Source organism: Pygocentrus nattereri, chromosome 3 (assembly GCF_015220715.1).
Source record: "Pygocentrus nattereri isolate fPygNat1 chromosome 3, fPygNat1.pri, whole genome shotgun sequence".
Taxonomy (NCBI): domain Eukaryota; kingdom Metazoa; phylum Chordata; class Actinopteri; order Characiformes; family Serrasalmidae; genus Pygocentrus; species Pygocentrus nattereri.
Window position 1 is genome coordinate 26,302,021 of NC_051213.1, and position 15,506 is coordinate 26,317,526.

Consider the following 15,506-nt stretch of genomic DNA (forward strand, 5'->3'; position numbering starts at 1 on the left):
TAGTCTTGCAGGGGCCAGATGAGGTCTTGTAAAGAGAATACACATCTGGGGATAACTTGTTAAACTTTTGGTGCTGGATTGTATTGAAATCATACACAAATACAGGGATGCCCCCTCTAAAAGCAGCCCTAAGTTCCTCTAATCCATGCTTTTTTAACATCAGCAGTACAGTCAATAACGCAAGCAAAACAAGCTAGCTACCGAAATGCTACTGAGGTGTTATTCCCATGCAAGAGGGGCAAGTCTTACCACGTGTTCATAATGGTTTTTTTAACGCCCGTTTCTTTCACCTGTTAACGACTGCCTTTTTTCCATTGCGCAATGTTCATGAGCGCAGCAGCACTCCCTACTTTGAACTCCACATTCATGTGATATTAAGTTGGTTTATAAATATCACACCCTGTTTGTTCCCACCCACATGAAAATTTCTTTTGATTGTCTTTAGACATTTTCGTTATAAGAACCTGTCTTCCCACGCAAGACTAGCATTGATGCTGCAAGATGAATCAAGAGTTTTCATTAACATAGCGCAAACTACTTGCATAAATCATCACACTGGCCTTGTCAAGTTCTAGATAATCTCAAATTAATATATTTATGTGGTTTCTGGCACTGTATGACATGCTTTTGTCTGTGAAAGCACATTACTTATAACAGTAGTAGCAGCCATATCAAAGCCTCAATTTTGACTGTACCTTTGTCCGATTGTATAGATAACAGTGTCTTACCACGTAAGCAAGTTTATATAATGATAATTAGTAAAATATAAGCTTCAGGTACTTGTTAGCTACATTTGCCTCAAGGCTCCTGTGCAACACTCAAGAAATAAATTGGCATCATTTCCCTGTTTGGAAGGTGTAGTACCTACTAAGGCCACTAGATCTGCTCTTCAGCAGGCCTGGCTCCAGCCTGTGATTGAGAGCAGATTTGTTCTCTTGCTGGTTAATTTAATGGCGCTTCTTTCCCACTCTGAGCTTTGGCCTCCTTGCAGCTCTGCCTCTCTCAGAGGCTCCCTCGGGGGGAGCCGGAAAAGTCAGGGCTGTTTCAAATTCCCTCTGACCTCAGATGAGATTTTGCTTCTGGAGCTGTTTATGATGCACAAAGAGTTTTTGTGCTTTTGCTGTATGCATGCCACATACCACCAACTCCAAACCTGACTTTCATTAGATGTGAACACTGAAGTAGCCAAGAACACACTTATCGTGCCCAGAGAATAGATCGCAGCTCTAGGCAAAGAGTTTCTGCTTGCTCATGAAACATAATGAGAGGTGAGCTGTACTAAATGTACAAGTCCTGTGGCCTACAGGGGTGTTGTAAGCTGGGACATTGTGCAGAGATATCTGCTGAAACACTAGCCACATAAGGGAGGGTTAGAGAAAGAAAGGGCATGAGACCTATTGTAGGGCGGGCGGAGAGAGACCGAGAGAGGAAGTGAAAGGGTGACTGAGTGAGTGTGTTCAGTCAGAGTCAGAACGTGCTCAGTGAAGGATAATCTGTGTGGTAATATTTCTTTCCACTCTGGAAAAGGAGAAGTTGATGTGATTTGTGACTCATGTTGAGGAGAGCACAAGGCAGACTTGTGATTTTTACTTGAGGCGTTACATCATTTTACTACTTTTCCATATGTGCTGTAGGCACCGAGAGGCTGGAAAAGGCCATTATTCCTTCCTGTCTTCCCGCGCTGGACACAAACTTGGACAATGTTATTGACGTCAGCAGCAGACCTCCACTCAAAGATATTTAAAGAGAAAACAAAGTTCACAATGCCTTACAAAGGGAATTTATTAAAGCTGTTATACAGCTTGTAGCTGTATTCAGTTTGATTTTATAGGGCAAATAATTTGCTGGTCATTAACATCTCATGAAGAAATTATCTAAAATGACGATGATATTCATGAGAACAGAAAGCATCTAACAAAAGCAAAAAAGGCTAGCACAGCTGTAAAAAAGGTACAAAAACAATTGCACTCATATCTGAAATCTGAATCAGATGTGTCTTATAATGAGCCATGTGCTGGTTTAGTTTGATCAGGTCTACCCGTATGTATTCTGTTCATTTTATCTGTCACTCTTTGTGTTCTCAACAGAGCACAGACAATTGTGTTTAACCGCCAACTGTCTAACTTGTTTTTTCTTCCTTAGTCTGAAATGACTGTATGTTTATATTAGAAGCAATGGAGGGACATGTAGAGCTTTCGTTCTCTCTTTGAACATACTAGCAGGAAAGTCATTGTTCTCTTGTGGTTTATGGGTGCTTTACTTCAGACTGTACAGTTGTCTGCAAAGTTTGGGCACCACTAGTCAAATAATGTTTTACTGACTTTGCAGATGGAAAGAAGTTAACACATCCTCTGCAAAGAACACACATTTTAATGGACAATTACTGTTTACCGTTTATGTGCTGAATTGAACAGATTGGAAAAAATAAAACAAAATATGAGGACCTGTGACAAAGTTAGGGCTTTAAATATAAATACATTTATTTTCTTTTTTTTTCGAATATGTTTACCTCAAATAAATAAATAGAATAAATAGAAATCATGCTTTAATATGTCCAGAAAAATGCCACGTTTAAGTGTGTTCCCTGTAGACAATGTGTCAACTTATTTTTACCTAGAAAATCAACAGAAAGTATTAAACATGTAAAAAAAAAAGAAAGTATCAACTAGGAGTATCAAAAATTCATAGGATTGTATCTTCTCTTCCATGAATGTCCATAATGCCCCTTATCCTTGTCTGTAATTTAGCCTGCTTTGCATGCCTGCATGCTCGTCTAGTCTTGTTTGCTGTCTACAGATTAATCCTCTTTGCTCTGGCTCTCTTGCATTTCAAAGCCTAAACCCTGAAGCTGCCAGAGTGCTAACTGGTAGAGCTTGTCCTGCCACAGCCTGTAGCAAGATATATTTCAAGGTTGTGTCTCTGTTGAGTGGAGTGCAGGGAAAGATAATGTGGAGTCTTTTTTTTCCTCACACGATTGAAGTTGAGGTGTTGGGTTAAGTCTTTAATGATAATTAGATTATGATGTCAGGAAAGCAGACTGAGTGGCCTTCTGGTACTGATACCTCTGGTATTTAGTACCTGAATCAGAGAGCTCCACTGAAAAAAGAGAAGGCCATGTCTCCAATAGAGGTCAGAACAGGCTGAAAGAGCAAAAGCGAACCCTCAGTCTGGTGAGAATGAAACATGGGTGTGGACATATTCCTTTTTGGTGTGGACATACTCAGACCTTTTCAGTGTTCTCCCTTCTAGTCTATAAACACCACAGGAAATTAAAGACTACCATGATACGTCTGGAATTCACCTTTTATTTGGGCCTTATGGAAGCAGCCCATCTGTATGGTGATACAAATCCCCAAAAAATTGTTTGTGATACTTTTTACATTTGTCCCTTCAGTTATCTACAGGGTCATGTCACATGTTGCAAGACCTGTGTCCTCTCACTATTCTTTCACAGCCTGTTCTCTTTACCTCTGAAGGCTGGGGCTGGTTAGATTACTTCCTGGGTGTGAACAGGTGCTGGTGACCGAGATGTCTCAGCTGCTGGTGAGAGAGGACACTCTAGTGTCAGCAGGTTCTCACTGGAGACAGCTGACGCCCTTTCCCAGCTCCACAGAAAAGGCTTATTGATCCACTCTGAGAATTATTTTGTAATTTTTCTGTCTGTTGAAGAACGACCTGATAATGTTCGTAAGTTAATATAGTTCACGTTAATGGTATTTAATGTTTAATGTTAACTCTTTATACTTTAAGGAACATTTAGTAGGCCAGTGCTTTAGTTCCTCCCTCTCATAACTACATGCAGTACTGTGTAAAAGTCAAAGACCTCCCTTAATTTATTTTTAGGTGTTTGGTTCCTATCACCATTGCTGTGAACAATTTCTGACTTAGTAAGTTTCTCTAGACTAAAGTATTTCACATCAAACCACTCTGAACAGCTTTGTTTACATCTTAATAATTTAATTACGCAGACGTTTTGAAAAAATCTGTGGAATTCCTCTTTAATGTCTACCACAACTGCCATTATGCAAATGTTATTCATTTTTCAGGAGATACTTTTGAGGAGGTGAGATATAAGATAATTAATTTGCATAGAGAAGAGAAAAATCTGATGAAAATATGTAAAAAAAAACAGTATTCAAAACTGGAATTTAAAAGGTTGTTAACAAGTATAAAGCAAATGTGACACTTAACTGTACAAGATTCCCCAACCTTAAAATCACTGCATGTGTTTAGGATTAACTGGACTGTGAGAAATATAAAATGCAGACACCTTCTAAGACTGAATTGTAGAGGTGTGGAAAAACATCCTTGCAAGTCTCACAAAAAAATAGGCAAAGGATAGACAACATTTTGATGTTATATTTAGTTAAATATATTTTTCTTTTTTTCTTTACACTGAAAAATGAATAACTTACGTACTTAAAGGCCATTTGACTGGACATTAAATCAATGAAGGGTGAGCTCTGACTAATGGACAGTACTGTACCTTATATATCACTGTTGTTGGAAAAAAACCTCATATTTCAGTTTTTTCAGTTTTTGACATAATTTGAAAATACTTGTTGCTCTTTACATAGTGTGTAAATTTTATGAAGAATGAAAGTTGTTATTTTGGAGATAAAGGTTTTTTTCAGACAACAGCGATATATTCGTTACTTCATAACAAGCCTTAAGGTTATTAGGTGAATAGTAAGCCTAGAGACTCGGCAGCGAGTTCTGACTTTGCCTTCAACATTCCAGTGAGTGTGAAAGTAAAAGATGAATGCATTGTGCTCGTGACCATTATGATTTGCATGCGAGATAAATCAAGCAAATCATGTAAGCCACGCAAATCTAAGACCTTTTGTTTATTTGATCTCCAGAAAGAAGAAATCTTTTCTATACTGTTCCAGAAAGGTTGTAGACAGCTAAAACCTGTCAGTTTTTACAGTGGTACTCTGCCAACTGAATAATTTCTCAGATCTCACGCCATTTCTTTTTTAATTGCAGTTTAAGAAAAAATTTACACCATTTGTTTCCATGAACATTAAGGCCTTGGACACCCCAAGGATTTTCAAGACAGCTTTTGTACAGAATGCAGCCAAATTCTATTCAGTTTAATTTAAATCCACACTGCTGTGAAGACTAAGAGACCAGTTCAGTGGTCCACTGTGTATGCTTCACAAGGTTGTGCAACTGCTGTGCCAGTGATGACTGGTTCTAACTTGTATTGAATACTGAATTATCTTGTGCAGCTCAACTAAGGATGTGCATTAAAAAATATTGAGAGTAAAACTTGAAGATAAAACTTGGAGAGTAATAGCATGGTATCATAATTTTATGAATTACAAATCTATAATATTCTGTAATTTAATCATGATTAATGTAGGTTTTTTCATTTATAATTGTCAAATTACTATGACAAATACAAGTTGTGTGTTTACAATGTTCATGTTCCAACTGTAAATCACAGTTTAGCTATAACTCTGCCACAATTGTGCTGAAGTCCTCCAGCTCACAATTTGAGAGATATAAGCAATTTTGTTTAGTACTAAAGGGGCATGCTTCTGTATGGAAGCCCATTTCACCAGGTAGGAAAAAAACTAAATAACACATCGGTAAATAATGTGTTCAAAATTATACACCACCACTGATGCATTCATTAGTGTAGTTTGGAAGTGTAGCCAAAGTGTTTTTTTTTTATTCCATTTCTGGTTTAAGTTGTATCTCATTAGACATTAAAAAATAATTCATTAGGTCACAATAATGACTAAAGAATAAGTTATTACTCTTTGAGAAACTGTGTGATTATTTTGACATTTCATTAGTTTGAGAAAATAAGATATTATATGGCATAATAAATAAGAGGCTGAGGCAATACATGTTCGTTCAGTGATTTGAGCTAAACAAATTAGTGGCAAAAATAAGATGAGCTTTTAACAGGCATTAAAAAAACACGAATGTTGACAGGAAATCAGCTCTGTGGTGTTTCATGAACAAAAGTACTGCCAAAAGGATAAAAGACAAAAAAGTGATGGATTGAATTTGAATTTGTTTCAGAGACCAGGCTTCATTTGTTTCATTTCTAGTCAAAATGGCTATTACGAACATTTCCATCATCAGAAAAAGCTGAAAATCAAGCCTTAAAAGTTGTTTGAATTTTCTGCTTCTCACAGTCGCTTGTTGTGAGAACATCATCAGCTTCTTTGTTTCAGTTGCAAATGTTCTACTTTTTTCATCTTTATTCTTTTCTCAGTAAGGGCTTCTTGACAGCTAAATGTCCTTTCAGACCCATAGTGTTGAGTTGTTTTCTCACAGTGGAACAGAAACACCTGTTAATTTTTCACATCTGAAGTAAGTGTGGAGCTGGATTTTCTCCTCTTTCTAAAAGGTGAAAGCTCTAATTGCTCTAAAAATCTGATGTTGATCTTTGAACTCCTGTTTTTTTCACTTTTTCCCTTTGACTTTTCTCTTCCTTCTCTATCTAATCATCTCAGAAATGTCTTGTGAAGATGAGTAACTTTTGTTGACTTTTACATTTTGACTGGAAATGAATTCAGTCAATAGTGGAGTCAAAGTGCCGTACTTCAAGAATATATTGGGTTACATCCACACAGCTATTATTAGTGAGTATATAAACTGAAAGACAAAGTCGTGTTGCAGTAATACAGTATACCTCTGTGGAAACACTGTACATACATGACTCAGTTAAATTCACTGACTTTTTTCAGTGCAGAATGAAACATGATTATGAAATTGAAATAATTAATCATTTTAAAAGCTTAATATAACAAGACGTTCCCTCTTATTAGATCTCACCTGCTGGAATCCCTCGGTTGTCATGGCTGTAACCCCAGAGAAATGGTGACCTTTGTCAGCTGTCTCAGAGAGGGTCTCTGGCAGACCCTTTACAGTGGGCAGAGTGCCGGTTCTTCAGAGTCAGTGCTGACACGTCTATTCTGGTTACTTAGAGCTCTAAGCCATGCTGCTCCACGAGAACACATTCACTGGACTGGGTTCTGTTAGAAATAGATTTGATTAGATTATTTCCTTTCCAGACTAATTTGCGTAGCTTATTTCTTAGTCTTTGAGGTACATCAAGTGTTTTGTTTTTATTAGTTGGATTAGTTGAGATGTTGCCTTGAGTCATGTGAGTGGGACATGTGCAGATGTAGTGATTTGGTGGTGGGGGTTTTGCTTGTGTCAGTGGTACCTGTTAATCAGGAATGTGAAGTATCTGCTTGCTGTTAGTCACAAGTCCCTTTATGACCAACTTAGGAAAGCAGCTCAGCATTGTCTGTTGTGCTTTTGCCCTGTACAGAGGGCATGCTACAAATAATCTTTACTTTCTAGTGAATGGGCATCATTTGAATTGATGAGCTCATATATCAGAACATTGAGATTGTGAAGGATCATTATTTGCTCATGGGGTGCAGGTGCTCTGATGCAACGTCAGTGTAGATAAAACTGTAAAGATTAGTTCACTTTTTACATATTTCTACAACTACAGGCAATTTTGGCAGTCAAACGTTTTAGAAAAAGGACCTCATCAAAATTGAATTTCAAGAATCAGAGTCATACAAATTATGAGCCACACAACATGCATTACATATAGTTTTTACATTTTAATTTAAACTGAATTTGAACAGTGAATATAACCTGAATTGAGTTTGTCTTTACAACACTATGAGCTATTATGGTAAGGATATTTTCAGTAAAGAGATTTTAACTCTATTTGAATATAAATGCCAAACAGCATTATTTGTTACAGTCATACGCAAATGTTTGAGGAGCTCCAGTTAATTTTTTTTTATGATTTTCTAAATGACTGTTAGTTTGTTCTCTAGAGAAAACAAATTTAAAAATGACATTAAAAATGACAAACTTTAGTGCAGAATTTCTGTTTATTTGCTGAGTTTAACATGGAGTCTAAAATTGAAAAATTTGAAAATTCATAAAATGTGCCATAACTTCTGCACGGGCCACATTTTAGCTTGTTAACAATTATAAACAAATTACAAATTAACAATTATACATGTGTAGAAGATTTTTATTATTTTAATTTTACATATTATTGTATATTAGCTTTAGGAGACGAGTTCTAATATATTTTCTACCATGAATATGAAATTGTTTTAAAAGTGTAATTCAGAATACATTGATTATAAGTATCACTGTAAGTACAAGAAATACTGAATATGAAATAAAAATGATATTTTGGGGCAACATTTGGGACAACCCTGTTTAGTGTTTCACCAGCAACAATATTTATTTAGACATGTCTTCATTTAACATTAATACAATGCAGTTTTAATTAGGAAGTTTTAATTTTACAATTTTGTAACTTCTTTTTATATATTCAAAGATTGAAAACAGGTGTGTACATTAATAAAACTGCTTTTTTGACCCATGATGTGCTTCATAAATGACATTAGCTCATTACTACAATGTTGTATGTAGTAAATAATATATTGTCTGTGTTTTATGCTGCCTAAAATGCACAGTTTGGGCCTAAAATTGCCCACAGCTGTAGAAACACCCATATATGGCAAGTGCAGTAAATTAATTGTAAGTCAATGTCTATATTTGAAGGGCAAAATGCAACAGTTAGTCCAGCTTATATGTTCATCTGCACACGGGCCTTGTGTAAAACATCCTTTCTGTTAGTAGGTTTTTTTATATATAATGATTAATGTTCAGTTCAGCCTTCAGTACATTTCATCATATCTTGACTAACCTTCCAGGAAACATGCCTTGAGGTGAAAATGTAAGCTATTGCAAATCTTCTTATCTCTCCATTCAAAATGGAACACACCTCCTCAGTAGAATCTGCTGGATGTGTGGCCTCTCAGAATGTTTGAGTTCTTGTGAAATGGTTTGTGATGAGTTTAGTCACGACCTGCCAGGCAAAGAATTTGCGACATGCCTATTAAAGGTGTGTAAAACCATGTTTAAAAAAAATCTAAAGGTATTTAGACATGTATGTCATGTTAAAATAGTAGAACAAACTTCTTTTGTGTGGAAAACAAAGGCATACTCACATCTCTGTAGGGCAGCCAAAACTGAAATGGTCAATATAAACAAATTGCACTTTATCAGTGCAGCTGTAATGACTTTCTTTCTGTAATATTACATTTTGAGAGATGCTCTTTGACTTGGTCAAAATTTCTTATCTACACTTTAATCTTTTATCTTTTATCATGTCATACAGCTGTATATCTTAGAAATAACCACAGTTATGTAGTTGGGTAGAAGGTTATAATTATCCATGTCACTGTTATTGAGCAGCAGCGCTGTGTAATTAAAGTAGAATACTCCAGACTAAACAGACCTGAATCGCTGCATGGTTTGATCATATTACTGTATATTCCTGATCATGTTAGTCTTTTGTTGATTATATAGTAGATGATGTTGTATAACTTGTTGAGAATACTTTGATGCTTCACACAGTTGTTGTTACATGATGGTACATATTTTTTATGGCTGTCCACAGCTCATATTTACTCCTTTCTTCTGAAGGAGAGTCGTTTTAGAACTGGCACTGACTTCCTGTATGACGGCTTTAACACCGGTTCAGTCTCTCTTTCGCTCTCTGTGTCTTATCCCCATTCAGAGCAACAGATAAATGGCGAGACAGATGTAAAGAGCAGAAATTACCAAGGGGTGTGAAATCAGATATCTTGTTCCTGGTTGCTGAGAAAGGTTAGCTCCAACGTACAGCTCTTTATATAGTGTTGTGTCTCATTTGCCAATTGGAGTTCACTGGCTATATTGAGACATGGACCCTAGTAAAATGCTTTCGGAGTTCTTTCTGCCTGTTGCATCATTTCTATGAACTATCAAGAGTACTTTAAAGGCATAAGTGCATTTTCAGTGCTCTATTTATACTGCAAGTGCACAATGACATTTTGCTTTGGATAGCAAATTTGTCCAGAAGAAAAGGTGAGTGATTAAAGAAAAGGTTTGTGCAATGCTATAAAAAGTAGATTTATATATCTGTCCATTTACTGCCATTTCCCTTCATGTTTGCACATAAAACATCTCCAGTAAAAGTGTGAGCTACTTTCTGCTAAACTGCCTGCCCCACCACCCCCCGCCCCCGCTTAGTTCTGCACTATTTCTTTCTGAAGGTTCTCATTTCTTTATTCATTTGCATACTATCCATCTCCTATCTCTTGTGTCAGAATGCTGTTTTATATAATCTCTTATCAGAGGGCAACTGGCCCTCTTCCTCTAACATAGGCTCTGAATTACCACTGTGTTATAAAATATTAGGTGATGTGAAGGTCTCTTTCAGGAGAGATTGTGGAGCGTGCCTCTAGGGCAAAAGACCTTTCTTGTCACACGATATGAAGTGTGTAAACTCAGTTCACTGAGAGTCGGTGTGAATGACTGGTGTGTCTTTCCAATATGGTATGCCTAAAGGTTGCCTCCCTTTTCTTAGCCTAATTCCTCGTTGACCAACCCACTCTCTCCTGGTGTAAGAAAACCTGACGCACCAGGGGGTGTGTCTAAAGCTCTCTAATAAGTGAGTGTGGGTGTCTCCTCTTAGTCTTTTGCTCTGCATGTGCTCAGGCAAGACTGACGTATCTTTCTAGGTAACTTTATTTAACTTTTTCACATTTTTGTATTCATTTTCAAGATTTTTGTGCTCTATTTCTTTTTCATTCATTGAAGTGGACCACAACTGATAATAGACACTCTGTAGAACTTTTGTTTCATACTCTTTCTTCCTTTGCTTGTGAGAGAGGTAGGAGGGGCTGTGAAGAGCACAGTGCTCGCTCTCTCTCTCTCTCTCTCCCTGTTGCACACACCCCCTTCTCTCTGTCACTGCCGCTCTGCCAGTACAGCCTCTGTTCACTTCCAAGCAAGGCTGCATAAAGGAGGGAACAGATTTTCCTTTAGACTTTGCTTTTGGACGTTTTTTCTTCTTCTTTGGAAAGTTTCACAAAGAAGAACAGAAGGACTAAACAAGACTGAACAACAGAAGAGATAAACACAGCGGAGAGGATTTATTCAAGCATTCTTCTTGATTGAGTTTAGAGCACGTGGCAGCCGGCTCTGCCACTGGACTCTTTTCACAGTGAGAGGAGTGAGGTCATTCAGTAATTTATTCTTCTCTGGCTGAGTGGTCTCCGTGTTCCTGTTGAGTCAGACACAGCAAGACAAACTAAGAAGACACAATGGTTGCTGGAATGGTGATGCCCCTTGACAACCTGAGGGCCATTTATGAACGCCTTTTCCGGGATGGCGTCATGGTGGCCAAGAAAGACAAGCGCCCCCAGACAAAGCACCCTGAGATCCCAGGAGTGGGAAACCTGCAGGTAATCAGAGCAATGGGCTCCCTGAAGTCTAGAGGATTTGTGAGGGAGACCTTTGCATGGAGGCATTTCTACTGGTACCTTACTAACGAGGGTATTGTTTACCTGCGTGACTACTTACATCTACCACCTGAAATTGTGCCCACTCCGCTGCAGAGAGTGCGTCGCCCAGCTGCAACTTTGGCCATTGTCCAGAGGGCTGCACGAGTACAGGCTATAGAGGGTCCAACTTCATATGTTCCCAAACCAGGCCGGGGAGGCACGGAGAGCCAGGAGGCTCTGTTGCAAAGGCAAGAATATCGTCGCAAGCAGATAGGCACTGAGGTGGAGCGACAGCCCAGTGAGAAAATACCAAGGTTTCGAGGTCGTCCAATCATTGATGAGATCAAACCCAATGCATCATGGTCTAGGGACCAAGCCCAGCCTTCACCTTCCAGTGGTCAAGATTATGCAAGAGGAATGGACCGACATGTTGTAAGGAAGACTATTACAGAGGTCTACCATCAACCACCTGCTGAAATGAGGAGTGCCCAGTCTCTGATAAGGAAAACAGTGACAACTGAGGAATATAAAGGGAGCAGTGGGGCAGCTTTGATTAAGAATAAACCAAAAGCCACAGTCAGTGTGGATCTGCCAACTCAGTCTACTGTTACTGCCATAACAGCCGGCTCAGTGGCAGCCTCCATACCTCTCAAAAAAGCAGAGAAAGAGAAACACAAAGAAGTGTCTGTTAAAGTTTCTCAGGAAATCATAACCAGCAAGTCAACCAGAGATGTCTTTCTGCCCCCTGTAATACAAGTGAAAGCCACAGAGACCAAAAATGTTCAGGAATATCCAGTCAAGGATGAAATGCCCAAAGTGACAGACACAACAGCCAGAATGACAGAAAAGATCTCGAAGTCAGTCACACAGGAGAAGATAACATCAGAAGACAGCAACACCAGTGATAAAAAAACTTTGATCGAATGTTTACCAAAGACCATGGCCCAACTTACTGATACTGCCACAACAGCAGACACCGTGACAGTGACAGCCTCCATGTGCCCTAGTAAAGCTGGTAAAGAGAAAGTTAAAGAAGAGGTATCTGTTAAAGTCTCTCAGGAAATCACAACCAGCAAGTCAGCAAAGGATGTATCTCTGCCTTCTAAAAAACAATTGGCAAAAACAGTGAAGCCAAGAGACAATGAGACCAAGAATGTTCAGGACTATCAAGTCAGCAAAGAAATGCCCAAAGTGACTGAAAAGATCTCCATGTCGGTCATGCAGAAGATGACATCAGAGGACTGCAACAGAAGTGATGAGATAGCTTTAGTTGAACATTTACCAAAGACCACAGCCCAACTTGATGTTACGGCCACAACAGCAGACACTGTAGCAGTGACACCCTCTGTGTCCCCCAGTAAAGCTGGTAAGGAGAAACTCATAGAAGAGGTTTCAGTAAAAGTCTCTCAGTTGGCCAGTACAACAGAGCAAGCTAAAGACGCCTCTCTGCCTCCTTCGACCAAAAAGGTGAAAAAAACACCAATTGTGACCAAGAATGTTCAGGAAGATCCAGTCAAGGATGAAATGCCCAAAATGACAGAAAAGGTCCCCATGTCGGTCACAGAGAAGACAACTGCAGTCAGTGTGGATCTGCCAGCCCAGCTCACTTCAGACATGGTGACAGTGACGGCCTCTATGCCTCCAAGTAAAACTGGTAAAGAAAAACTGAAGGATAAGGTATCAGTAAAAGTTTCTCAGGAAACTGATTCAAAGGAGCAAGCCAGCAATGCCACTCAGCCTGCTTCCTCCAAAAAGAAGGTGGAAAAAACAATGAAGGCTATAGTGACTACAAATGTTCAGGAGCACCCAGTCAAAGATGAAATGCCCAGAATTGCAGAAGAGGTTTCCATGTCAGTCACAGAGAAGACAACTGCAGTCAGTGTGGATCTGCCAGCCCAGCTCACTTCAGACATGGTGACAGTGACAGCCTCTATGTCTCCAAGTAAAGCTGGTAAAGACAGGGTTTCGGTAAAAGTTTCTCAGGAAAACGATACAAAAGACCAAGCCAGCAATGCCACTGAGTATGCTTCATCCAAAAACAAAGTGGGAAAACTGGTGAAGGCAACAGTGACCACAAATGTTCAAGAACATCCAGTCAAGGACGAAAAGCTCAGAGTGACAGAAGAGGTTTCCATGTCTGTCATGCAGAAGAAAATGGCACCGGTAGACTTAAGTAAGAGTAGTGAGACGGGTACACTTGAAAATGAACCAAAAACTGCAGTTATTGTGGATATGCCAGCCACTACAGCAAAATCAATAGCAGTGACAGCCTCCATGTCCCCCAATAGAAGTGATCAAGAGAAACTTGAAGAAGTGTCAGTTAAAGTTTCTCAAGCTAAGGATACTTCTCAGCCTCTGTTCTCCAAAAAGAAAAAGGAAAAAATGCAGAAAACTGCAGCAACCAAGAATATTCAGGAACATTCAGTCAAGAATGAAATGCCCAAAGTGTCAGAAAAGCTCCCAACGTCACTGACTTCTAAGTCTGCAGTTCATCCAGTTGATTTGGAGTCAGAGGCTAAGGCTGCTGCTGAGTTGATTCTGGAAAAAGGTGAAAATATCAAGGGAATAAAAGATAAAGATGACTCCATCAGATCTTCAGCATCAGCAGTGCCACCTGTATCCAAAAAGAAGGAGGATACAGCATTGCTAAATATTGTAGTTGACACTGTTAAAGAAAACGCTGAAATAAATATTGCTCAACAGACTGCTGAACCATCTTTGGAGGAAAATGCTAGCAAGGTAGCCTCAGAAGAACCACCTATGGTAACCTTGGCTGTGGCAAAAAGCAGTGCTCAAAAGAATAAGAAGAAGAAGGCCCAGAAAACCTCTAGTACTGAGGAGACAAAAGACAACGATGATGCTAAAAATAGCAAATCAGTTTTACTCAGTGCTCCAAAAGAGGCAGACATTCCTGCTGACGAAACACGTATCACTGTAGTCAAGACGGAGGTCAAAATGCATAAGCATGACCCCAGCCCAACTTCTGAAATCTCAGCTACATCTGCTGATGCACAGACAAAAGAAATAATCATCCATGAAGAAATAAAAGTAGTGCAACAAAGAACAGCGACAAAAGAGTCTAAAAACAAGGTGTCCAAACAAGAGATAACATCAGACCAGCAGAAGCCACCACCAGCAAAACCCACAGAAGAATCAAAAGCCACAGCTCCAAATAACAAAGAAGCTGAGGATGCTCCAAAGTCTAGAAAAAAAGGGAAGAAGAAGACTACGGCTGCAGTTAATCTATCACCAGATCTATCACCAACAGCAGAAATCAAAGCAGCTGAGGTGATGACAGCCCAGGCTGCCATTAAGGTTCATCCCACTCAGGGCCCTGAAATGCTTGTAGCAATCGACTCTCCAAAGATGCCTCCTGAAGGAATGTGTACTAAGGAAAGCCAGGCAGGAGCTGTACAGGCAGAGGCCCCTGCACACAAAGGGGAGGCGGAGTCTGCTCAGCCCTCGGCTGAAAAAATAAAACGGGAGGTTCTGAAAGGAAAAACATCCTCCTCGCAGATACTGAGGGAAGCACCCACAGGCCAAGCGTCAGCAGCAGCCTCAGCCCAGGCCGGCCCCCACCCTGAGCAGGGGGAGCCTCCCAGTGTTGCACAACTTTCAGCTGCTCCTGACACACAGCACCGAGGAGAGAAGCAGAAAGAGCAAGTGAGCAAGGCCATCGAACTGCCCCTCACCACTGGCCCATTCTCCACTCAGGAGATAATCTGTGACACGCAAGCCCTAACTGAGGACGAAACCACCATGCGGAGGAAGATTGTTGTCGTAGAGGAGGTGATTGAGGTGCAGCAGATTGCTTCTCCGGGTGCAGGCGGAAGCCCACCTGCGGCAACCCCTGTGCCTGAGATAGAAGGAGATGATTTGGACTATGATGTCCTGGAGGAGCTGGCTAGAGAGCGTGCTGTCTTGCAGGGTACTCCTGTCCAAGAAATCAACTGGGACCATTCCCTGGAGGAGCCAGAGGCCAAAACCTTTCCAAACTTTATAGAAGGTATGGTCAACTTTCTACATCCCTCTACTCTGCTTCTCTGATGTGACTGCTGTTGCCAAGGTTTCTGCTTGTGTTCACAGTGTGGGAGGGTCAAGGTAACTAGTGTGGAGTTGGCATGATTGGTGTCACCATACTTTTATATGTGCAGTGGGCGTGAT

At 39.8% G+C, this 15,506-nt stretch overlaps 1 protein-coding gene across 16 annotated transcripts in view; it reads left to right on the forward strand.

Annotated features, from left to right (window-relative positions):
* Window positions 1-15,506, forward strand: part of plecb (plectin b) — a 157,909-nt gene that overhangs the window by 77,127 nt on the left and 65,276 nt on the right. For 8 of the 16 annotated variants that reach the window (XM_037536861.1, XM_037536862.1, XM_037536865.1 and 5 more), the window contains exon 1: window positions 10,842-15,348. The exons of 7 other annotated variants lie outside the window; for them this stretch is intronic. In XM_037536861.1, coding sequence (XP_037392758.1) covers window positions 11,163-15,348 — 4,186 coding nt within the window. In that variant the 5' untranslated portion in view covers window positions 10,842-11,162. Of the gene's footprint in view, window positions 1-10,841; window positions 15,349-15,506 lie in introns of those variants that run through there. One more of the 16 variants, XM_037536869.1, reaches the window with a different exon arrangement.